This window comes from Bombus vosnesenskii, unplaced genomic scaffold, assembly GCF_011952255.1.
Source record: "Bombus vosnesenskii isolate JDL3184/JDL3185 unplaced genomic scaffold, Bvos_JDL3184-5_v1.1 scf7180000013295, whole genome shotgun sequence".
In the NCBI taxonomy this organism is placed as follows: Eukaryota; Metazoa; Arthropoda; class Insecta; order Hymenoptera; family Apidae; genus Bombus; species Bombus vosnesenskii.
In genome coordinates this window covers 2,903,692-2,930,136 of record NW_022882946.1, presented here as the reverse complement: position 1 = coordinate 2,930,136, position 26,445 = coordinate 2,903,692, and the positions used below count along the sequence as shown (strand labels likewise).

The following is a 26,445-nucleotide window of genomic DNA, read 5'->3' as shown; positions in this document are numbered from 1 at the left end:
GACATCTCACGATATAAATATCTGTCTTTTATTTATGCTCGTAGAATATAGCGACAGAGTTTAATCGGAGAAAACTAGGACAATGTCTATAACATTGCATTCTATTTTCATTTCATTCATCATAACATAATGTAGTAGGCACATCTTTGCATCTTTAGCACCATGTCGATCCCACCGAAGATAGTTACACTCTCTACCAGCATTTAACCATCTAGTAGACAGATAACGCGACAGGGGTCCCGCTTCGGCTTCTCCGGATGCCTTTGACACGGATTACGCGTTTAATCCGGCACCGTTTGCAACAGAGTTACTCTCCGCCGGTCCTTTAAACCGCTTTACCCTAAACGGCTTTATTTTCGATCGCGTACGGAGCAACAGAACAGAACCGAGACTGGCTGTCAGTCGCGGTGTCGCGGAATCCTCGTATCTGTCGATCCCTACGGGAGCTTTCGTGTTTTACCAAGCAAAAAGCAGATAAAAAGAGAAGGTTTTTCGAAACTTTAAGAAAATAAAAATCCCGTTGCACGTTCGTATTTCCTTCTCACCCTTCCTCGCCTTTCATTCGCCGTTTTCACGCGTGTTTTTCGTTCGATTTGCCGACTTGATAGACAAAGCTTGTTGCTGCAACTTGTATTCTGATACGACGACAGTTCTCGATCTTTGTTCCTTTTTCTTCTTTATTAAAATCGATCGTTTGACGAATCGTTAGGAAGAGACGATCTTGCGGTATATTGTACATTTTATATTATTAATCAAATTTTTCCTCGTGAAAAGCCTCGTGGAAATTCTTCTCAACGATCACTGAAAGATTCCACGTGAACGACACGGCCGTCGCTAATTGCTGACGTAATTACATGCCGGGTTTATCAGCTTTGCCCGGCCGCGTTCCACGTTTTGAATCGCGTCGCGAGCCAATGGACACGCACCGCGCCGACATAATGTGATCCGCCGCTTCTTCAGACGCCTCCGTTTCCTTTTATCCTTTTCTTTCGTCGTGCTTTCTCCGAGCCTTTTCCTTTTTGTCAGCCCGACTCTTTTGAACCTTTACATCTACCTCGCGGAATCCGGCAATAATTAGTGCCGGATAAAGCGTCCGTTGAGACTTCCGTAAAGACGAACGAGACAGAATGAAGGACAGCTTTGAAAAAGGAGATGTGAATCGGGAAAAATTATAGGATGTTGAAAGTTTAAGAAAATAGACGTTGGATAGATTAGGCGGGAAGATTTTGGATATGCTTCAGTGGATTAACTGTTTCTTCTCTGTTTTAATTTTATGGAAATAATTTAACGAAGCTCGATGGATATAAACGTTTTCCTCGGTAAGAAAGTGTTAGTGAACACGTTGGCTGCCAAGCGAATTTTACATGTCTGGCATTGGTTATTACTCGTAAACCTCATGACGTTACTGACAAGTTCGCGTAATGCCAATCGCTCTTGACCTTTTCATGGCGTTCAACGTGTTAAGTAATGGTAATTTTCTTGCAAATAACCATTTATTCTAAAACGGCTATTTCCTTGATAATTGAAGTTTCTGGTAAATGGTTTTCCGTTGTTGACGAAGGCTGGAATTTGCAGAAACACAAGTTGCACTTTTGTCAATTATGAACGTCTATATGAATTATTTCAGGCAGTTATTCATAAAGATAAAAAGTTCTTTCACCACGAATGGAACAATGGAACAAGTATGAAACGAAATTACGTTACTTACGAACTCGTGGTAAGAATGCATTACTAACTGAAATTCTTATCAATATTCCTTATAAAATCTACGAAGTTAGAAGACACTATAAAGATTATTCTAGTTGACAGAGATCAATTACCGGGAAAATTGATATTCGCCTTAAATATTGATAAAGAGAGTTCCATTTTTTAATTTCCACGGTTAAATTGTAAGCACCGAGGTCATATATCCCAATGATTTGCTGTGAAAAGAGAGAGAAAATGCTCATAAAAAATAATAACTGCGTTCACGCTGCGTTCTATCTTCATGTTACATCATGTTAAACGCGCGCTTGCCACGAGCGATTTCACGAGACGATCATGCACACGAATGATTACGATCTTGGTACAATATAATATTACAGGCTCCATTAGTCTAATGAGAAGTAACTTTAACAATAACACGTCGTAAATTAATACCGTTCGCAACAGTAACGAAATATCGTGATAACGATCGCGCGCAATAATAATAATAATAATAATAATAATAATAATAATAATAATAATAATAATACGGTGAATAGTGGTTGGGTGGTGGTGATGGTGGTTTAATGCAATACGACTAATCTTTTCTTGTATTATTTGCAATATTCTTGGTGCTCGCACGAAAAATGAACGAAATGGCATGCTGGAATTTTACAGGAGGTGAGTCCTAATTTCTTAACTTCACTTAACGCCGGTTTTTGCTAACTCCAAACTTCGTTTCTACGCGCTTTTTCATTTTTCTCCGCGTCTCCTACCATTTTCTTCGTTTTCTCCACTTTTTTATTTCCTTTTTAATTTACGCTTGGTACTAATGAACGCGGTAATGTAAATTCATTTACACATTACTACGATCGAATCACTGAAATAAAATTATCCGTTGTGTGTATGCTGGTACTTCAATTCTGTGCAGATTGTTAATTGCTAATTGGCTTTCCTTCAAGGGGTATTTCAAGTGATTAATCTCGGCGCGGTAGCTATTGGATCGCCTCGTCTCTGCTAATTATAACGCTCTTTTTCGATTTCTCTTCGCCCTGTATTTCACCTCTGTTTATCCTTTCGCGTAATTTACAGCGGTAACGTAACAGTAACCGGTGGTGTTTGCTTTGAACTCGTTCTACTAATTCCGTTTCCGCTGACGGTATACGATATTTTTATATTTTACCGATTGATCAGCATCAACAGCAAATACGTTTTCAGCGCATTTTCATCCACCTGCGCGCTTCTCTTTCCCTTTCCTTAGCGAGCAAATATTTGACCTGCACTGGTTTGTTAATGTATAAAATTTCAGCTGGAAATCGCGTTTCTCCTTTATTCGTTCCAAAACCATTATGTGCACGGTGTTTAATTAAATTTTATGATTTTTGAGTGTTCAGACATGACCATCGAACGTCATTTAAGTTGTAGCAATGCGAGCATTATTCTTTACCAGTGGCTAATTTGTTCATTTTTGTCGTCGAATAGAAACAGCAAGAGATGAACAAAAACAAGGAGATCATCGTGTTGGACCATAAACGATCAAACGCCATCAATATCGGGATGACCAAATTGCCTCCACCAAGATCTATTAAAACCGCGATCTTGAAAATGGACGCAACAATTATGAACAGAGAGGGTATCGAGGTAAGGTCGCATGATTTATTTATTTTTTTTTTTGTTTGTCTCTTCTCATTCCTTTTATTTAATGAACGTTTGCGGCATTTACAATAGTTTCAGTATCTCGTTCTTTTGGCTATTACGTTCAAATAATATGATAAATAACGAAGAACATACAAGATACCGATCCCTGTTAGTGTGACATTGATCCAAATTGATTATTAGCAGATTTCTTTTTATCACAAGATTTTTCAAGTTACACGAATTAATATTTCATAATTTTGAATAAAAATAAGTAAAAGGAATTTTATCCTAGATTTAATAGTATTCTGTTCTATCAAGCATGAATCGAAATATTAGAGATTATTGTCAGAGATTGGTTTCAGTGTGTTTGCAATTATGAGAAGATAGTAGATAAAATATGCTTGGAAACGATCTCTGAAGCGTTCTATACGATATCTAGTGCAATTAACTCGATATAATTCGATCTGAATCGATTCAAACAGGCATGATCATTACATTCGATTCGCTATCATTCCACGAATCTAGTCTTTAATAAACATTAATAAATATTTATTAATTTATAGAGATGTATATATTAGAATTCAATATAGTAATTTTTAGTAAATTATCTGCACAGTCTTATTTATAAATAATTTATTTTCTTCGTAAGAATGTTTCCTTTTTGTTGAGTTACGTTCAAATAAGTTACACGAACAAAATAATATAAGCTATTTTCTCTATAAGAATATTATTACTTATACGAAGAGCAATTTATTTAAAAATATTATATGTTATTGTGTCCAAATCGAAAGTATTTTAACATTTCCCCATTGATTTCTTAATTTTTTCCTCGAAATGAAATGTACTTCAGAATCCCGATTTCGTTAAAAATCTCCCTTAAAATTATGACTGTAAAAGTCAAAATTCTTAGTTCACGGTCGACCCTGTGATTCAGTTGAAACACACGTACGTTCTTTTTTCGATGGTTTTTCTAATTTCTCTAATTTCCTGTTCATTTCTCTTCTTCGTTCGTTTCCTATCCTTTGTCCTCGGATCCATTCGCGACAGAAACTCTTAACGATGCTGCCAACTGAGGAGGAGAGGTCCAGGATACAAGAGGCGCAGGCCGCCAATCCTGACCTACCTTTGGGATCGGCCGAGCAGTTTCTTCTAACTTTGGCCTCTATCTCGGAGTTGCCTGCCAGGCTGAAACTTTGGGCGTTCAAGTTGGACTTTGAGAATTCGGAGAAGGTGAGTCTTTCGAGCTTAACGACTGCTTATCGATGACCAAGTGGTTCGTTGGCTCGCTCAGCTGCAAATCGTAATTCCTCCAATGATCAGGAATTTTCACATAAATTGGACATTTTGGATTTAAATTAATCCTATAAATAATACCATATTGAACAAATATTTAGAAAAAATTACAGACTATTAGAAATATACGAAATTAAGGATATACAATAATGTTTAGACATGAAAAATATTGAAATTTAAACGTATAAATTTTATTAACATACCGGTTGAAGTCTTTGAAGATGATTGAATGGTATTCATTCGTATAGGTCATCGAACATCAATTTTAAAGAAAAATTAGGCTGTCGAAAATTGAGGCGGAATTTAAAAATGTTGAACTTTAAGTACGTATAATTCCTTTTCCATGTACAAAAATAAACCATAAGTAGTACCTTAATTTCTTCAACGCCTCCGATATCATTTCGTCTTCTTTAAAAGGCCGCGAAAAAGATCTTCAATCTTATATGATAATTCATTTAACGAGTTCGTCTATTTTAAAACGATCATGCACTTAGAACGACGGAACCTACTAACGTTTATAAAAGATCCAACGAGCTCGTTAACGTATTGAAAACACTCAATTTTAATGATAGGAATAATAAGAGATGCATAAGCAATGATTAACAAGGAGACAGGCTACTCGAAATACGGATCGGTTGATTATTGGTCTGCGGCTTGTCGAATCTAGTCGTCAGACGCACCATAAATACGTTTCATCGTGAGAAACTGCATGACATTTCGAATGCAGATTCTATTAAGCATCGTCGAATACGAATGCGTGTAATAGCGTTCGAATTGGCCCGTTATTTCTCACGAATCTCGTCTCGAATTCCGCGGAGATAGTCGCGAGACCGCGACGAGGAAAAACGCCAGGTATGCGGGGAAGGAAGTCGCGGGGAACGTTCCTCGCATAATCACGTGATTTCTTCGCTGGGAACACGGCGAATTCCGATACACGATCGTGTGCCGCATCGAACGTGTGCGCCGCTTCCTTGAAAAGCAGCAGACTGACACCAGCCTGCAAAACGCCTTGACCGTGACAGAGCAAGAATTATTTTTCTCTGTTAGTTCGTCACGTATTATTTCATATTTCCATTTTTCATATTTTAATCGTATTTTCTTTTTTCTTCGTTCTTTCTCTCGCTATTTTCGTTCTTCGTTTCGTTGAATGTATTTTTGACAACGCAAATACCTACTTCATCTTTTATCAAGTTTTTTGTACTGTTGTCTAATGAAGTGTATGAGAAATTGTTCGTTGCTTTCGTTCGTAAAATTTGTTCGATTTTCTTTTGTCACTTGCACGACTTGTTTTAATGCAGGTATTTTTAAATTTGACTCGATTTTTAGAAATCTAATTTCTAACTACAATCGTATTTTTCTGTATTACGCGTTATTAATAAAGATTATATTATAAAATTATCAAATTATCGAGAAAAATATTTCATGGAAAGAAATATATCTAATGGAATCTTGTAGTTCTTTCAAAATTCATATGATTGTCAAATCATACCTGTAACTAGATATATCTGTAACCATCGGTAGAGGATCAAGATCGATGTCATATTTCTATATTAATAGTATAAATCCTTTGAGTTTTTAATATCATAATTCAATGATACTTTTGAATCTTTCTCATAATGATTTCCAACTCCATGTGAATTCTTACGGATAACCAATTTCAGACTTACTCTACTTTTTGTATTTTCTCACAACATTGCATCCTAAATACAACACATATCTTTACATATTTAACAAGTATTACGCTCACCTTACTTCTGTAAATACCCTTCAAAAAAAAAAAAAAAAAAAAAAAGAAAAAAGAAAACGCAAACACTCGTATGTCACATTCGTAAAAAGAACAAAAAGGACCAAAAAATATGCAAGAAGCTTACTATTTGACGAATGCACAAAAATGGAACCGCAGACGAGCACAACGAACCAGCCAGCGTGCCAGAGAACTCGCGGCTCGAAAGAAATAATCGCGAACCACCTTTGTGACTTCAGGAAATTGCGGACCCTTTGATGGATCTGAAGCAGGGAATGGAGACCCTGCGAGTGAATAAAACGTTCCGCGGGATTCTGAGCACGCTCCTTTCGATCGGGATATTCCTCAACGGAAATGAGGTAGGTATTGAATGCCAGCCAAATGATATCCGCTTAATCCGTCAGTCGGAATCAGTCGTTCGCGCCGAATCGATATCCATCAGCGTCGATGATTTTCGTGTGATCGTTGTTCGATGATTTGGAAAAAGGGGCGAGTATCGGTTTAAACACTTTTCTTGGACAGATGCCGTGTTCCTCAAATATTGTAAACACTTGTAAATAATCTTATTTGACCCCCCTATCCCTCTCATCCACCCCCCAAGTTACACAGCACCCAAAAAGCAAGCTACCGAAGCATCCTGTTTTGCAACCAAGTTTTCAGGACAGAAAAAACAAACAAAAACAAAATCACATAGAAGCTCCGCTCCCCCAGCGGCTTAAACCTAAAAATCATATTAAACACGAAAAAGGTAAAGCGCCGACACGTATTATAGCATGGCTACGTCGTACCGTTGCGTATCGGTACTTTTGCCTAAAACATCACTACAAAAATTCACCGTTTATTGTGAACACCAAAAGGTATTTAAAAATTTGTATCTTGGATTTAATAAACATCTTTAAAAAAAAAAAAAAAAGATGCCGTGTTCCTCAATATGACCACCATTGGTCAGTTGTTTAGATCTTGTTCTTTCACACCAGTGTTTATGGATGATGGTCGATGTACTTTGTAACATCATGCTGATATTACGAGTTTACATAAGTTTTTCCTATTTTATTATTTATTTGTTATTACCCGAAATATGAAAGTTAGCATTCTTTGTTATGTTCATGTACCTCTGTTGTGGACATTCAATTCCTTTAGAATTTCTTCTTGTCATCAATAGTAACACTGTTATTCCAGGGACTCGATCCTTATGCAGTTTGATAATTATTATTTCAAGTAATTAATATAAATATCCAGCCAAATCATCCTTAAGTATTTGCTTCAAGCGATTATAATCACAGATATCAAACATATGAAACAATTCGTACGCACAATTTTATGAAAATGCATCGATCTACCTTCGAAGCACCCAAATATAAAAAGTAATAAATTTCAAAATTGAATGCTACAAACATATCGTTGCGATATCTACAAAAAAACAAAAAAAAAGGAAAAACGAGGTAAAAAATATTATTTGAAGTAGATAAACGATGCTTCTAGCCACACGAGGCCGTTTTCATGTTCCGGATAGCCGGGTATACGATATGAAATGTAAAAATGGAGCATTCGCACGAATATTCGTGACGAATACTTTGCGATTCTATTTCGATCTTGGACGATTTCTTTTCACTCGTCATCGTTTGCTTCCGTTCGAATATATTAAAACCGTGGTTCTTTGAATGGTGCACTAATCATTTCTTATCAACCGCTCTCGAGCGTGTTTTTGCACGACACGCTCGATCATCGAAATTGTCGCGTGGCTCAGATATTTGCCTCTCACGTGAATTCGACTCCTTCTCTCACGTTTTACAGTGAATTAACGGGGGAAATTATGAGTGAAATGAAACTCGTTGCTCGAAATTAGGATCGTCGTGATGCAAATAATATGAATTTAATCGCGATAATATTAGCATGCAAATTCATAGAAAGTAGCTAATTACAAATGCTATGCTGCAGATTAATGTCCATAATGAAAGTTTATTTATTCGCTAATTTTTCAGTCACAGAGCTGGAACATTATACAGTGGAACTTTACTTATCTAACTTGTCATTTATGTAAACGAACTTGCGGTGGTTTTGTTCTTTGTAATAGAATTTATATCTTGCAATTTTATTTGTAAATAATACAAGATTGATAGGCGAAATATAAATATAAAAACGTATAATATTGCGACACGATTAAACTGATTTTTGAAAACCAATATGCGACAATAAAAATAGCTGATAATCTTGTGTTCTTCGAATTCCTCAATTTCTAGATTATAAATCAAATTTAAAGTACTTTTTAAACTGATGAGAAATAACAGTATATATAATATGTATATGAACGAAACATTACACCTAATAACAGGAGTCAATGAACTTTTATCGTATTATACGTATATTTTATTCTACACGTACTACAAAACTTCCGGAATTTTTCACACGTTTGTTTATCTACGTTTCATGGAGGAATATTATAGCTACACCAAAGAGTATCTTATTCATACGATTGAAAAGAGTTTACATTTATAATTAACGAAATAACGTGCTCGTAAATTTTGTTTGATTCTACCTTAATAATATGTTACAGACGAATAACATCGGAACTTTTAAAAATTTCACAGTCAATCAGCAATTCGCATTCCAAAGAGCTGGAATTCTCATTTGATTTTGTAATAAACAAGTCACAAACGTTCGCATTGATTAGTTACACTTTGATTCTCGAAGCGAAAAATCGTAAATTAATTATCGTGCTAACAAGCATCCAGTCGTCAGGTAACGTGCACTCGTACTTTACCTTCGCAACGAGATCTCTCAAATCGATCCGTCATTCTATTTTACTACGATTTAAATAAATCAGTCTAGCGTAAATTATCGGATAACCGCGAGTTATTCGATAACAACCCCGGGGATTCGACATAAATATTCTACAGATATTATTTGATTTTCCAGCAGCATACGAAATTCCATTAATTATTAAAATTAATTGATTACATTTCGGTCTGTAATCGCGATCGTTCTACGATGTTGTTACAATAAAATTGTAGTTACAAAGAGGCAGTGAAATTTGATCGAAGGAAATAATAAAGAAAAGTTCAAAAATTTAAAAAGTGCAAAAATATAAAAAGCTAGAATTTCACCTGAAACCCTTTTATCGCTTCACGGACAATCACAATTTGACACCAAATTAAATCTAACGGGAAAAAGGCTAAAAAGAATCTGGCCAAAGAATCTAAACAAGCCAGAATCTCATCCAATTGTATCCGCTCGTCGTTTCCATCGAATCAAAAACGAAAAAAGAAAAAGAAATGAAAACAAAGTATAAACGAAAAAGTAACGGCAAGTTGAAAGGAAGGAATCGACGTGGCAGAATTGGATATGCCGTCCTCGTCGAGTTAGAAGCGCGTGGTCAACATCGATTCCGGGTTTTCGCAGCAATCACGTTACGCGCGAAAGTGGCCAGAAGCGTCGGGTGGAAAGCCTGTACCAGCGAGAACGTAGAAGTTAGCCAGAACGATATTCCGTACGTTGTGTAACGCTGAAACGTCGCTTCGTTCTTTTTTAGGTGAAGGGCTTTCAGCTGGAATACCTCGCCAAAGTACCTGAAGTAAAGGATACGGTTCACAAGCACTCGCTGCTTCATCACCTTTGCCACATGGTGATGGAGAAGTTTCCGGATTCCACGGATCTCTATTCGGAGGTGAGAGGCAGCTTACTTCCGCGTCGAAGGAACCGGATAAAACTTTAGTCTCGTCGCTTCGTCGCTATGCACGTTCGCTAGAAACCGAATAACCAGCGCTACATTTGCGAAATCGCGAACGGGAACTTCGTGTCCCAGACGAACTTCTTCTTCGACTCCGGAAACTATTACGAATGGTGTTTCGTGAAATTGTAGCGCTCCCCAGGAATTTCGGATTTCCGGTGTAATTGCGGTCGCAAATAATTTATAATTGATGTTTGTTGTTGTTACCGAAGTAAAGTTATTTTAAGCAATTTGAAGGTATTCGGAAGTGTAGCTTCGATATTTTTTTTTTTTTTATTCTGTTAAAACGAACGCAACATGGCTGAAAAGTTTAACCAGGCTAGTTCGATACATTAAAGACATTTTTACAGGCTGTCTTGCGCAATGGAAGTAGAATTAATGAAGTTCCATAAATTACAAGTTGCAAATTACGAGCATCAATGAACGCTTTGCCTTTATGTAGCACTAACGAGTTTAACGACAAAACAAAATTAATTATAGAAGCAAATTTTATAAATTCGAAGCTATTTAATTATCTTATTTGTTGCGCAATTATACAATTATAAAAGAAAAGTCTTTTACATAGAAATCATATTTTGTCAATTTTCTAATATCATTAGTCACATTATCGTGCAAGTGAATCCAGATATAATTATTCGCAAGTTCTCGATTACTAAAGGAAGATAAAAGTCTTCCTGCGTTTTCTTTAAAACTTTTTCTCCTATGTAGCGCATTTCCTAAGAGAAATTGTATTTGTATCACTTTCCCACCGAGTCGTTCGTATATTTATTTCATGCAGAATAATTCATACACGTATCGTTTGAAAATCGAAACCAAGGAAAGTCTATGAATCTTGTTCAGATCGGCGCTGTGACAAGAGCATCGAAAATCGACTTCGACGAGCTTGCGGCGAACATCGGGAAACTAGAGAGCGAGTGCAAGGCATCCTGGGACCACCTGAAGCTCATCGCGAAGCATGATGGTTCCACGATGATGAAAGTCAAGTAAGTACCAAAGTCGAAATTGTATGTCGTCAGACGAGATCGATTCGATCTAGGGAGATCGTATTTCCTCGCTGGCCTTTAGAAGGGAACTTCGTTCCACGAAGTTTTGAAGTTTCCGAAGATTCGTACAATGTTCGATAAATTCGCGGCGGACTTTTTTTCTCGTGGCAAAACTGGCACAGTTCCAAATGGCACCGCCATTAATTACCTAAAACGTATTTCTTCCTTCCATACTCCTGCTTCCTGCTGGTCCCCTTTAACCTTCCTCCTCCTTCTATTTTTTCCCCTTTTTTTATTTTATTTCATCTTATCCCGTTTCTACTTCGTGGTAGATTTTCGGAGCCTTTATCTGTTCATCCCCCTCCATCGAGCTTGTCCTTATCTAAGTCGGTTATATTCGGTAAGCTCTTCCTCGCTCTTTTTATTATTTTCTTTTACCCTTAGTTAAGGTTATTAACTTGTACGTTGCTGGCGAGGCAAGATATTGATAGAAATGGAATAGAGTTCGTACAGATCGATATAACATTATACGATATGATAAGAATTTATTTGAAAAATTTATTTTAAAAAACGTAATATCTACTGGAAGATAGAATCAACCGATTGCTAATTCAATTAATTGCTACAGCTTTTTAACACAAATCAATTCACCGTATCGTTAAGTTTATATCGATAAAAAAATTCTGCAGTAAGTGTCCGAGTACTTTCCTCAGCTACTGTGTATCGCAGTGATATTTTGTTCAACGGTGAAGCGTCTGGTTAACGTTGGTTGGCGTGGCCGCTGCGTTAATTAAGTGTAACGGGACGGCCTAAATGTCGGGCCGGGTTAATTCGTTTTTGCCTGAAACTCGTTTAAGCGATCGTCTACGCTGATCTCCAGTCTTCTCGAACGTACTGGAGTAATGGAAATGTTTCATGTAAAAAATGACCGTCGGTGATTGCCTTTTTGCAAACCTTGATATTCAATGCTGTCAGAACACGATGATTCGTCGGAACGATGGGACGGGAAAATCCGCGAATTCAGCGTATCAAAATTATCGACGTCGCGTTTTCGTTCATTTCGATCAACATGATTTAGAAACATGAGTTCTGCTATTCAAATGCAAAGATACATGTACATGTAGTTAAAATTCATTTTTCGTTTCAAATGCATCTTCACGATACAAGATATTGATTAGAATTCTTCTATCCTGCACCTATTTCATCGAAGCATAGAAACTATCGATATGGTAAACATAGCAATAACAATAGTCTCATAAATCAATATAAAAAAACTTATTTCATTGTATACGATGCAGCAAGTTACACATGGCATTAATCTCCGATTTCTGAATACTGTTTGTCGAAGCAGAATGTCAGACTTCCTGGCGGACTGTGCGGAGAGGATAATCGTGCTGGGCATCGTGCACAGGCGGATCATAAATCGATTCCACAAATTCATCTTATGGCTGGGAATCCCGCTGCACAGGGTGCAAGACACGAAGCCGAATGAGTTTTGCCGGATCGTGTCCGAGTTCGCGCTCGAGTACAGAACCACCCGGGAGCGGGTGATACAACAACTGGAGAAAAAAGCCAATCACCGTGAAAGAAATAAGACCAGGGGAAAGATGATCACAGAGGTGAGTTACAAGCGGTGCCTCGGCTCCCGGTGCTCGTATTTTTCTTGGACCGGCGGCAGAGGCGGCGACGGTGGCCGCTGAAAATCTTTCAGAAGGGCCGGCCCCACTTTCCTCTCTCATCAAATACAGTTATCGGAGCGTGAACGGCATTATGGTGCGCTCCGGCGAGGGGAATAAATTGCTTTTTTGCCGCGGGGAGAATCAATTTCTTTTCTTGCCTACCGTTGCATTAATATCCCGCTTGTCTCCGTTTTCATTTCTGTCGCGATATCGTCGAACGTACGCGGATCTCTTACCCAACTGACGCCCCTCCCCTTCTTTCCATCCCTCGTTTTTCAACCACTCAGCCTGTTCACGTGAATTCGACATCCACTCTGATCGTTACAGGTTGGTAAATTCAGGACGAAAGAGGATCGCGCGGACGCGGAGCTCAGGCAACTGCTCGGAAGCGATATCTCCGACGTCGAGAGTATTCACGGTACCCTACCATGGAGGAGACAGAGGAAAGACGGTGAGTTTCCTTTCTACTGTTGCTTGCCTTTCTTCTTCTCCTTCTTCTTCTTCTTCGAGCTCGCTTGTTCTTTCTTTTCTTTTTTTCTTTTTTTTTTACCGCCTAACCCATATCTTTCTTTTTCTTTTATTTGGTAGATGTATGCTATTTTATTTGCTTACTGGGAATTCTTTCGATGTTTCTAATCTGTGATCATGCTGAATGTCGAAAGAATAATCGGAGTTTCTTTTTCATAAGTTACTTGCATTTTATGAATTATCGAACGAATCCTCCACGCGAAGGTTTAGTTTCGCGAAGTTAGTTACAGAAGTTCCATTTTCAAAAAGGTAATTTTTGCAAAAGGTAGATACCTACGTACATTCCGTTTCATAACTCAGTGGATATTTATTAATTTTAGGAGCAATGTTTATTTAGATAAATGTTATACAAGATGTTACTTGCATTACCAGTTAGCAACCAACTTAGTAATTCGTTTAACTTAATAGCCTAAGTTGCAGGACCTTTGTGGCCTCGAACCGAATGCCGAAGGCATTATGTCGTCATCTATCTTAAACATATGACGTCCTGGAAAACCATTCACACATCCTCTTCTGGTTAAATCGCGGATCATCCACGTTTGTGAGTAGGGTTCGTATTCGTAGCTTCCTGTGCCATTTCCAGCATTGAAACCCACCTATACGTAGGTTACAATGGTTAATTAATTTCAACCGATTAATTATAAAATAGAAACTTTTCGAGTTACGACAATAAATCTATCTTTAGCTAAAGGCAATTATGTTCTTGAATAAATAATGAAATTTTTATGCCAAAGAATAACAGAAGATTCGTCTAATGTATCAATATGTATTTAGTGCAGTCCTAAAAAGCGAAACGTGTATAAAAATTGATTCGAATGAACTTACGAATGCCGAGATTCCACCTTCTCCATTCACAGTATCACCGCCAGCTTCCGTGTGGCTGGTCCATTGAATATTCAGATAATTAAATATCACGTAAGTGTTCACTTCGTCTGTGGCCAAGACCATTTGGAACGTATTCGTTTTGTAGAGGGAATTATCGATACCACCGACGAACGACACATTTTTCCATGTTACTACGACTGCGTGTTTAGGGTCGAAGGCTTCGGCTCCAATCATTCCTTCGCGAATATCCCATTTGAGACGTTCGCGCATTTCCACGCCAAATTGATCTGTTCTGTTTTGCAAATCTTCTTCCACTCTAAAATTCATTTTCGTAATCGATTCCTACGTTATTCAATGTTTTATTTAATAATTTTTGTAATTTTTAACCTACCTAAAGTATACGCCAGGTCTCCTCTGGTCTATGTCTGTTGGTGGAATTTTTCCTATGCGACATTTACTGAAAAATATTCCTATAAAACTAGGATCGTTCTCCTTTGGCCAATTTCTGACCGGAAACACCAGAGGGTAAGTATAATGCATCGGAGGATCGGTAAATTCTAAGTAACCATTTACTGATACCTGTAACGTGTGATGTATTCTTTAGACGAACACTTGGGGATTTATTAATATTGGCAGGTTAGGTTAGCTATTAATTACTGATACTTTGATAAGCAGATGACAAAGAGCAACGTACTCTGGTGTAATTGAATCTGAGCCCGAAGAATGGTAATTGAAAATTGAAATTCTTGTGTACTTGTGGCATCGAAGCTTGGATTTCCCTTTGATAATCGCCATCGTCATTGTTACCACCCTTGTCGACGTACCAATACATGAATTTTGATCGAATTTCTTTCAATCTAGTCTCCGTTAAAACATAATTTAGAACTGAACCATCCGAATGAGGCGCGTATCTGTCTGCTTCCGATAAATCTGTAAGGATACAGGAGTTCTGATATTTTGGTATCGATGTTTGATGTCACGTGCGATAATCTCGAACATTTGCATCGTTTAATAGTTTAATTAATAATTTTGTACGAAAATGAAAATACTATTACTGGCTTTTGTAGATTTTCTGTTAATGTCGCTATTATGTCTTTAGAAACAAAAGTCGTAGAAACGAAAACGAGATGTATCCGTGTGGATCATAACGCGATCATCTAGCTTAAGCCAATTGTAATAGTAGAAAAAAGAGAATAATTTTAATTCAGATATCATAAATATATCATAAATATATGTGGAAGGAAGATTGAAAAAGCGTGTTACGAAACTGACAACGATACGATCCAATGATTTATCTGATAAAACAGATAAGATTTGATTCGTTAATTGAATTAAATAGCAAAATTACGTATAGTACCTCTAAGAGAAAAATGTGCCTGGGTTACGTGCAACTTTTCTTCACGGCAAAATTCTCTTAAAATTTTAAAGACATCCTGTCTTGATTTATTTTTTCATATTTTTTACACAAATAAAAATAAACAAATAGTGGTCACGCCCATTGGTATCGAGACACCTACCGTATCTCGCATACTTTCTATTTCTTCTTCCGGCTATTTTTTCGGAGAAGCCATCGGAAAGTGTGATTTCATTCTCAGGTTTATTTTTTTGGTCAGAATTGGTAACGGCATTGAACGAAACTTCTTCTACCCCTTTCTTCGTTTCGTCCTTGTCATCGTGATTACCTTCATCTTCGTTCACATCCACTTGTCCGGATAAACTTTGCTTTCTTATCGGAGATATCTGTCCGGTATACTTATTACTTTCGGCGTTCGATTTTTTATTATCCATAGATTGGGTCTCATCCAGACCGAACGCATTCTCGAACGATTCATTCTCAGTTTGCGCTGATATCTGACTGCTCAGTAAAAGGAGGAGACAGCAGAAAACGATCGACTTTGGAAAAGCAAAAACATCGATACAAAACTCGTTTCGCATTTTTAGCAGAAGTAGATTGCACCGATTTGTTTAATTTACTAAAAGAGACTGAGCCTGAACTCAGGTAGCGACTAGTAATAACGGAACTGATATCAGTAATATTGTGATAAAGCGCGTTTATCTTCTTGCTACAAGTGGATAAGGTAAGATTGAAACTCGAACGATTGAAACGAACGAAGTCGGTAGTTTCTTTATTATTCGCCGACTCGGAATGTCTTTTTTCTTGTTTTTTTCTTTTTTGCGTAGTGTTGTTATTTAATTCCATAGTCTTAATTAAAAATCACAAAGTTATTATGCACAATGTTTATTGTATTTTTGGAACGATGTGTTATTTGTGAAATAAATGTGTTTCAGGACACTCACTTTTAAAGTGTGGCAAAAAATCATGCTACTATTAGTTTCGTAACGTAAATGCGTTTACAATAAAAAATGGGTATAATAGCACGCGTTGGAGGTACTACGTGAAAAATAACGTAAAAATAAAGAAGAGAAAATTGCTTGCTAATTGGATTCTCTACAAAATGAGATAACAGAATTATAAAATATATTTCTCAAATACCATGTAATTTATCGCGTTGATCTAAAATTGCACAAAGCCTAATTTTCATGAATATTTATTAAAACACTGAATACAAGAAATTATCAGGCTTCAAATGTATTGATCTATACATGCATTGTATAAGTATACTTAAACAATACAGTCTTTCATTTTCTTTCCTTAATCTTTTTATTCTTTGCATTCTAATTCTAATTCTCATCTTCTATATTGCAATAAGGGGTTTACAAAAACCTTAAAAATATATTTGTTTATTTTTTTTCTATTGTTACTGTATCTTGTATACCAGTATTTTCACAAATGCTCGTGAAAGAACTATATTATATATTTTATGTTGCACAGTATTCTAAATATTTTCGATTAATAGCGCGTACTACAAAAAGAAGAATCTACGAAATACTTAAATTGTAGGATACAGAAAAATATTCCTATAGTTTTATTTTCAAGTTATGATGACATTTTATAATCCACCTAAGTGATTTGAGTATAATATCGCGGAGACGATGCGCTCGATCATTGAACTGAAACATTATTCAGAGCATTTTATTTGTAATAAAATAATCTGTTCCGACTGATATGTAGTATTTTTCAGTATTACAAAAAGCATGCAGATCGTCTTAAGAAGTTCTTTGAAAAGTACATTGAAAGCCCGCACTTAATAATTGATAAAACGATTGATACGCGTATTACTGTTATTGATATGTTATACTATAGCGACAAAATGTAACAAACAAGCACAGAAAAACAAAGAGAAAGGTGTTCTACAGGAAAACTCTTGCAATTTCTGTTGCTATATCATTCGACGAAGATGGACCGTGTGCTAAATAACGTAGTATCACGCGAAATATTTGCTCGATTCGTTCTTCCATCGGACATCAAAGCGCAATTTGCAACATAAATCCGTTTTCTGTGTGTCGCATCGTTCATCGATCGAAACATTCTAATATCCTGCCACCGACAAGTTTCATATTTCTACATTACGCGACGTCTGGCTCCGCGATACCGTAGAATACAGAACGGGGCAATAGAACGAAATAATACCGTCGCTTGTTGTGCTCGATCGAAGAGCAGAAATCACTGCTACGTTTTCATATTTCTTCTTTTTTTTCCCCTCTGTTCTTTCGCCGAGCCCCATGGAACAAGCTACTAATTTCATTTGCATGTACGATAGAGAAATTTATTGCGCTCGTGTGTGACTCGCACTATCATACGAGCTCGTTACGCCTTCGATGGCGAATTAATGGCGTTGAAAAGTGATGAAAGTGGAAAAGAACGTAAAACTAAATGAATGGCACTGCGCTTACGGGTTTTATGGTAGTAATTGCGGATAAATAAAGTACATTTTATCTACGGAGTTAATTTTCTCCCGGTACTTTATAATTTCAGAGTTTCCTGCGATAAACGATTAATCATTTCATTGCTTAATCGATGTGCAGAAAATATAGGAGGATTTAATTGCTTTGAGATAGAGCAAGGAAGTCTGTTTAATTTGCACGACATTAAAGAATATCCACACGTGGAATACATAGTCGTATAATTTAAAAAAAAAAATAAAATATAAATATAATTTACGAATATATTTCGAAATACTTTGAAATCATAAATTAATTCGCGAATTCCATAAGCGTCTCTTAGTAAACTGTACCCTCAAAAAGCAAAATTCTGTTTCAATTCTTTTTACCTAAAAAATGAACATTTTCTTTCCATCTCGATAATATCCTTTCTTTTCTCAATGACGCATTCTAAACAGAGGGGGGAAAAATTCTCATTTTCAGGACCTCTCGGATTTAGTTGGCCCAGGTGAAAGAATGGCTAGCTAGCCAAAACTCTCGTGGTCCTCCTTAGCGGTCGGAAATATAACGCGTCGCCTTAAAAGGGTGGCTCCGCGGCGCAGATAAGAACAAAGTGCGAAAATTTCTCCTCGTTTCTGTAGCGTTGGAACCGGTGGCGGCACACGAGATAAATGCCCTCCTTAAGCAAACGCTCTCGAGGCTAGATTCGAGGATAGCGTCGGCTCGTTTGACGGTGTTACCGGAAAATGAAAAGTAACGGCATCGAGATTTCAGAACGCCGCGCATCAGGCCACTCTGCGCCTCGAAAGAAACGGCGAGGATCGCGTTTAAAAGATAATCCCGCGTGAAAGGGGTTTACGTTGTTTCCCTGCCCACCTTCAATATTTTCCTTCGTCTCGCATTTTTGTCTCATTCCTTTTTGCCTGCTCTTTCTTCGAGAAAGCTTTCCGCTGAGTCTTGTTTATGACAAATCGTCTAGAATTTCGTTATCTCGCCTTCAGATGAGTTACGTGATATTATATTTTCGGATGTATTGATACATACTACTTGCAGATGAAATTATTCGCGTAATTAATATGGGTTTTTGTATACGTAGAACTTGTTGTCGATTAAAAAATCTTGTTCGTATAGATCGTGCGTTTATGCGCTTACGAATACGAGAGAAGAAAATACGCTGTGCTGAAGTCTTACGCCAACTACATCAGAAATTCTGTTTATGGTGTTGCTTATTTATGGTTGCTCCTGATTCGCAAATTTGAAACTACTGCAATAAATAGAGCCTCGTTCTAAATCTTATAAAATACGCATGGAGATAAGCCAGGAGAGAAAAGAAGCGAAACGAGAAGCGGCTTCCTGAAATATTAATAAGAAAATAGCAGAGAGTGCGAAGTTAAGCGATTAAAAACTTATTCGTTGATGTTTCTGAAAGAGTTATTACTTTTGAAAACAAACGAAGAACTTGTTAAAGATATGAATTATTTCAAATTATGAGTTTTTAACTAAATACTTCTTTAAAAAAACGACCAACGAGTCGATGAAAATTAACATAGTACCAAACGTTTCTCAACGCGTTCGTAAAACTGTAATATTTCTTCTCGATGAGCCACGTAAGATTTTAGTACAGCACTGTACATATAAAAGAGATATTATTTGAACGCAATATGCAAAAAAATGCCAGTATCGTATACTTCGATGATATCTGCTGCAAGAGACAGCCAGAGTAGCACTTGTCTGACTAGATATTGGTATATACTACTGTCGTTCTATCTTATCGGAGATATATGCAGCGTTTGTAACATATTGCAAAAATTCTTCGCAACAGCTTTGCGTTTTTTTACATTTTCATGTTTTCGTTAGCGTATGTGGAAATGAGAAAAGAAAATATGCATGGCAAAAGTAATAGCAAGATTAATTAGACAGCTGCCAAGTGCATAGGATGTTGAGAATGTGGAAAACGGGATGAAGTTGTCGCATTCGTGATGAAATTTTTTTTAAATCATACAATATATTACGGAAGCGACGAGATAACTTAGTCGACGAGATGGAATTCGGAGTTAGTTGTAGATAAAGCTACGTAAAATTTGAGCATTCCTGAAACAAGGAAGAATGTATAACAAGACATAAAGGGTTGCCGCAAATATGACATTATCATTTTGCTATATCAAGAGGAACGTAGAAAAGCGTAATTTTCAGACATAACTGTTTACGCCCTCTCAGCGAAATTAATTAAAGAAGTGAAATTTAGTTTGGGCAACTAATTTCAAACTACAATCAATTTTAATGCAGTTTATACAATTTTCAAGTTGAGAGTTTCGTTATTAAAGTTAGAAAACCATTTATAGCGTACTGTCGTTATCCATTCGTAGCTCTAAGAACATGTCTATACTTGTTACTGATAATAATCATTTATTAATACATATTATCGTATTATCCACATAATGACACAACTTATACTTGTATTCTCAATTATCTTTATCCGACTATATACTAGTTATTTGAAATACGATTCTTAAAATGAGTTACCAAACATTTTCCCGTGACAAATCTGAAATTCTGTACAAAACAAATTATCTTCCTATTATTATACTCGATATACGCTAGAAAATTCTAAACGTCATTATTCGCAATTTCATCCTAGGCACTTTTCCACGCACTATTACACGTAAAACGGCACAAAAATTCCCATAAAATATCAGGACCTGTTGTTTACGAAGCAATTTCGTGGGACAAATTCCAAATTCTATACAACTCGACGAAGCAATTTCGATTACCTTGCGGGTGCACCGGGCCGAGCAATGCTATTTCCGTGTCGATTGCGCGGCTGTTTTATGGTAACTTCCAATATTTCAGTTACAGAATTAGCTCTCGGGATACACCACAGAAGATGATCACAACAGTTTTTGTGGAAAGCGATGAATAACGAAAAGCAGATATCTTGCAGGTCACGGAAAATCATCTCGTATTGTCATCGCATCTTCTTCCCCTTCTACCTTCAAAAAAAAAAGGCGTTGAAATTCTTATGCTTACCGTGAACTGTACACATATAAGGGTCTTAGAGGGTGGAACCACCTCTTTACGGCTCGTAAACTTGCCAATGCCCGTGCATTACCTGAGATCCGCAGCCATCATAACTTTCCTTCCTTTTATTCCCTTGTATGCTCCTCTATAAAATATCTAAACGCCCCCGCCTAAGTCGAGCCGCTACTTCACTACGTGGACAACATCCCCTCTGTCGCCTATGACCCCGCGAGTTGAACACCTAGATATATCATGTGAATTTTTCCACGTGGTCCTCTGCCGCTTCAAGGATCACGATTTGTCGCGGCAGATTCTCTCTCAGACGGGTATCTTCCGACCCGTTATTGCATTCATATCCGCGGTTTCCTTGAGAGGGTTGTATTTACGTCGAGATTGCTGAAAATGAAAAGCTAAGGGAAAGGTAAGGGTAGCAACCGTGGCTTTTCTTTCCTCTTTTTGTAGATATACCTTTTGCTGCTATATACAGTTATAACGGTTCAGGTAGACCCGAGGAATTTGGGAGATTTTTTAATACGGTACACGAGGTGCAGAATTCAAGGAAGGAGGAGAAGATAATACGAAAAATTTAATTGGTATTATTTAATTAATGTATGAATACGGGACTTTTATCCGGTCACCTGGAGGCAGACAGTAGATTCCATTTCCAAAGTGATCGTACCGGTTCATGTATTCTGGTGTATTCGAGGAATAAATTTTTGTAGAATTAAATCTTAGATTTGTGTTTTGAAAGTATCGGGGACAGAAGGTTTGTGTCCATCGGTAGGTACTAAATAGACCTAAGTTGTAGGTATAAAATTGAATAAAAATACGTATAGATTTATAAAATGAAAAACAAATATTCACAGAAGTTTTATTAATCGTATAAGTTCTATTTCGTCATTTTAAAGTTTTCAAAATCCCAAGAGTCGTACCGTACGAATCGTTTTGATCCTAGGATTATCGAAGTCTTCAAGATGCTATAGTGGACAAGGTCCTAAGACCACTGACACGCCATGATATTCGAGATCTCACGGTTCTCGAAGTGTCTGGATGCCCGAGATTCCTAGATACACAAGGCGTCAGGAAGCACTCAGCAAATAAGCAGAGGCTTACCAGTTTCCTAATTCTCTGGTTTTCTAGTCTCTTATTTGGCGTATTCATAGTTCCAAGTATCATTATAAAAAAGCTAAAAAATTCTGCAAACACTATGGTAAATGATGTTGATGTTGATGATAAAATACTGTTTCCATAAAAAGATAGTAGATGCTAATTACTAACTAGCCATTACTTTTTGGTAAAATTCTCAGATTGATATCGCAAGTTCACCAATGTTTGGCTTTATAAACAGTAGCATGTATGCACACAATACTTGATAGAAAAATTTACGTATCATCAACCGTCATTAGAAATTCTCGCAGTTATGTCACTGCAAGGATGAAATAGTAGACAATTTCCTGCTAGATAGTTGCAAAGTTAAAATCGTTTAACCTCCTCGAAAATAAACAGAGTCACGAAAGTCCAGTAATCTGCGACATTGAAGACCCACATCGGGTTGACCACATCGCAAAACTTGGCCCTTCCTTTGACCCTGCTTCATGGGAATTCCCACTACCTTCTCATCTCCTTCTTTACGGTTCTTCTCGTGAGCAACCTTCGTATCGGATTTACACAGCCGCCGAGACCGCCAATGGAAGCTTCTTTCAGGCGAGTTTCAAAGAAGCTCTCAAAGGAACTCACCGTGCTTTTGACGGTTCCGAAGTTTCTGCCCCGTGGACCGACAGTATAGAGAGACTGTTCCGCCAAGAGTTGACCGGAGAGCCACTACGAAAGAAAAATGACCTCGTCTCCTTGTATCGACTGTTCGAGTAAACGTCGCGGTACCTCTGTGTTCGACGAAAATATGTATCGAGAATCGTTAATAACAGAGAAGGTTTAAGAACGTTGGCATATAACATTTTAGTATTTCGACTTTCGATGGATTGTGATATTGCGAAGATTGGGACATGTTCGTGATGTGGGACATATTTTGAGATTCGATGATCAGAATGGAACCTTTCTTTAGGTCTTCTGGTGTGTTTGTACGTCTTCCTTAGATGTATAACATAATACAACGAGAATATTGAAATAAAAGAGATGTATAAAGAATAGAAGATTCGAAATATCAATGAAACTTGAATAAATTTACATTAATTAAAATTTAAATTTACAATCATCTGTGGTACTAGCTGAGATTTAGAATAAATTTTCTGACGGTAGAATTTGGAAGTGGAAGTAGTACGAATGTAAAATTGAAACGACAGACTACGAACTTACTGTTTATGTTATCTTTTTAAAATAAATATATTTTGAGAATCGAATATTAATTTTGTACTTACACGTATGTTGCGAGATTGAGAAATTTATAACAAGTAGAGTTGATCAGTTAAACCTCTATCAAACGTACATATTAAACGTTAATATTGTTTTCGATGAATGAAAACCTCGTTATTATTAATTCCCGCATAAATCATCGGTTCCTCTATAATTGCATCTTTAAACAACCCCGTTTCGATGACGTAATTTTCCACATGGTGACACATTTACCCAGAATCTATCTTTCATCGTTCGTTCCATAGGAAGTTCGCCAGAAATATTCCACTCCCTAATCGGATTATTCTCAGTTTGCATTCGACGTAGTTCGCAGGCCTGAGGTTTTAGCCACGAACTTTCTTCCTATCGGAAGTTCATCGCGTGCGCTAATGCCGAATCTTTCTAACTAAAGGAACAGCGTTTACCTTATGATTAATTATAAAGTAATAAAAAATGATAATCTTTCGTGTAATTAAATTTCATTCTTAAAGAAAATGGAAATTAACTTTTGTAAATAAAATTGCTACACTAATGAAATTAGCTGTCCTTTGAACTAATTTTCATCTACATTACTTTTAATATGAAATATTTATTATTTGAGTCGTTCCCCAAGATTTTCTCTTATAATATTCAAATAAATTTTACAGATTTAAATAAAGATTAAACTTATAATAGTTTATGAACTATTAATACGTATTATTGTTATATCTAGTACTTTTCGGAAGAGATAACAACAAATAGACAAAGCAACGATTCTTTAAGCCCGTTAACTAATATAAAACAATTTATAACTCCTTAAACTCTTTAAATGAGATATTAACAAAGGATTGGGATTCCGCTGTTTTACGAATTAAGTTCAAAATTCCAACGTCGAAATTGTAAAGAGAACACGAAATGTGGATTTCAGGTCGCACATCGCTGGCCCCGTTGCTTCGCGACGAAAACACCAACGGGAATCTGACTGATGGTGACGACGAGTTGCTGGAATCGCTGGTGAAAACAGCAACGAAGACACCGGCAACGAGAACAACGCCGAGGGAACGCAAGAGGACCAGACACGCCGATCGTAAGTCTTGTAAGTGTGATCCCCGCACCCTGCACTTACCCTCCATTCTTCCGCGCTGATCGATCTATCCATGTTCTTTCTTAACAAGATCGATCGTTTAATCGGTTCCTTGCCGATTCATTTTCGGCGTCTTCGCGTGACGTATTTATGGACCAATCTTTTCGAGGACTTCTTCGCGTAGAGATCCATTTTGAAAACGATCGGTATTTTGCGCACTGTACACGCGTTGTTGTTGAACTCGTTTAAACGACGATGATTAAGAAATAATTATACGTGGGTCAACGAGAATCTGTTGACAATTTTCGCATTGCATTGGAAAATATCCAAATATCCTAAAGAATTATCCTAACTAATTCAAAGGATTAACTTAGAAGCAAAAAATATCTATATAATTTTTTATCTGTGTAATTAATTGTTCATAAAGTGTACAAACAACTTAAGTTTCATCGAAGAGTATTAATATAGAGTTTCCAGATGATGTACGTGTTATCTTTGCGTCTCATTTCAAAACTCGTTACTTCTGCGTTGTTATTCTGTGTGTTATTCTTAAATTTTCTCACGAAGCATCGATCTCATACTCGTATTTATCGAGTTAGGAGGCGTTAGGCGATTTCTAAAGATATCTACGAGGTTCGATTGAGCGGAAGGTTCGATGAGCAGGTTCATCGATTGGAAATCTTCCGAAGCGGGAATTCATTTTTCATCAGGAGATCGTGAAGCTCGATTTACTGGTTGGGTTGATTAATCGCTCCCCGGATTTGAGAAGCGTTTTCCCGGAGATTCTAGTTTTCTAGCGGAAAACGCAGATTTCGATACGATCGACCGTTGTTTGCAGATAAATAATTGGCAGGTTCGGGAAGTGATTTCTGGAAACTCGACCAGCGATTAATCTACCGGGATTCGACCAACGAGACAGTAATTCGTTGACAACTTTCTCGTTGTATTGGAATTATGGCGTCATTTGTCATTTTCATCTCTTTTATTGTGAATTTTGAATTAAATATATTGCAAAATCTGAACGCTTAAATTTTTATTAGAATTGTGTTTTTAATAAAATAGAATTTTTTAAAAAATATTTGTTCAAGTTGATCGATTGTCGATGTTTAAGCATAAGAATAACTTGTCGAGTAAAAAATGAGAAATAGAATAATTTCTCGTACATTGGATTATGACGTGTCCATTTGAATGCTAAATTTTTTATCTATTTAGATTATATCAAAAGGTATGTCGAGAATTAAATGTTGATTTTTCTTTATTTTTTTGTTTTTTTGCCATATGTGAAATTTTTTTTTTATTTAGTTGTTTACATTCACAATTTGTCCGATTTGGACATTTGGTAGAATTTTTTGGCTGTTTGATTATCATGAGGGTGGCTACCCCCCAGCAGGAACATGTGAAATTGTAATGAAAATGAAACCTGTGAGAAAATGAAAATTTTTTGAAATGGTCGATTTGTCTGAATCTGATTTCTCATATCCAGTGACGATACGATCTATCACAGACAACAACAGACACGGGCTTGAAGTTGCACTAATATTAATTAAGAAAATATCATAGAAGTTCGTAATCCTCCTCAGGATTCCTTCATTTGTATCCTCGGAGCAATACTTCTCCGTTGAACTGTTCTTCTTGATCATGTTTATACATGATTACTAGAAAGTCAATTTGTGACTATTTAATTTAAAAAACAATTTCATTTACTATTTCTATTACTTAAGGAATATAGAAATATTTATTCGACGTATTATATTCGATCTGTTTTTGCTGATTAACTAGGGAATTAACTCATCCATCATGTTACCAATCTTTTGAACATAATAATTGTTTTATTTAATAATATTTTTTTAAACGTTGTTTTATTTGCGTTGAAAATAAATTATATTTATATCTGTTGACACAAAAGTTTCAACACGTTAATATTTATGAAATAGAAGAAGAATTTTCTCCGAATATTCGAGAAATTTTCATTCAGATATTAATTCGTAAACAAAGGAAACAAATTGATTTCTAATACTAATAACGTTTCCTGATTTTTCATGACAGAAGCACTCTATTAATTTCTGTTGTAACCAGAAAACAGACAACGCCAATCATAATTTCGTGAGAGAAGTTATCTGTTTGTGAAATCA

General features: G+C 36.6%; 2 protein-coding genes across 5 annotated transcripts in view; one reads left to right on the top strand and one right to left on the bottom strand.

Annotated features, from left to right (window-relative positions):
- Positions 1 to 26,445, top strand: part of LOC117233347 (FH1/FH2 domain-containing protein 3) — a 242,306-nt gene that overhangs the window by 203,859 nt on the left and 12,002 nt on the right. For 2 of the 4 annotated variants that reach the window (XM_033493550.1, XM_033493551.1), the window contains 8 exons: positions 3,164 to 3,324; positions 4,369 to 4,551; positions 6,598 to 6,717; positions 9,888 to 10,022; positions 10,926 to 11,068; positions 12,417 to 12,687; positions 13,075 to 13,198; positions 24,158 to 24,325. In XM_033493550.1, the coding sequence (XP_033349441.1) occupies positions 3,164 to 3,324; positions 4,369 to 4,551; positions 6,598 to 6,717; positions 9,888 to 10,022; positions 10,926 to 11,068; positions 12,417 to 12,687; positions 13,075 to 13,198; positions 24,158 to 24,325 (1,305 nt within the window). The remainder of the gene's footprint in view (positions 1 to 3,163; positions 3,325 to 4,368; positions 4,552 to 6,597; positions 6,718 to 9,887; positions 10,023 to 10,925; positions 11,069 to 12,416; positions 12,688 to 13,074; positions 13,199 to 24,157; positions 24,326 to 26,445) is intronic. The other 2 variants (XM_033493552.1, XM_033493553.1) reach the window with 1 other exon arrangement.
- LOC117233348 (protein mesh-like) lies at positions 13,614 to 16,105 on the bottom strand. Its single transcript, XM_033493554.1, has 5 exons — positions 15,618 to 16,105; positions 14,795 to 15,030; positions 14,492 to 14,679; positions 14,101 to 14,416; positions 13,614 to 13,871 (listed from the first exon to the last, which is right to left on the bottom strand). Exons 1-5 carry the CDS (start codon positions 16,033 to 16,035, stop codon positions 13,677 to 13,679), a joined length of 1,353 nt encoding a protein of 450 aa, XP_033349445.1. The 5' UTR covers positions 16,036 to 16,105; the 3' UTR covers positions 13,614 to 13,676.

Excerpts from the sequence above, each read along its gene's own strand:
- LOC117233348 (XM_033493554.1), bottom strand. The coding sequence starts at position 16,035 with ATGCGAAACGAGTTTTGTATCGATGTTTTTGCTTTTCCAAAGTCGATC. Across the intron at positions 14,417-14,491 it reads AGACCTGGCGTATACTTTAG|AGTGGAAGAAGATTTGCAAA; the intron begins GTAGGTTAAAAA and ends AATGAATTTTAG. Across the intron at positions 13,872-14,100 it reads AAGGTGGAATCTCGGCATTC|GTGGGTTTCAATGCTGGAAA; the intron begins GTAAGTTCATTC and ends ACCTACGTATAG.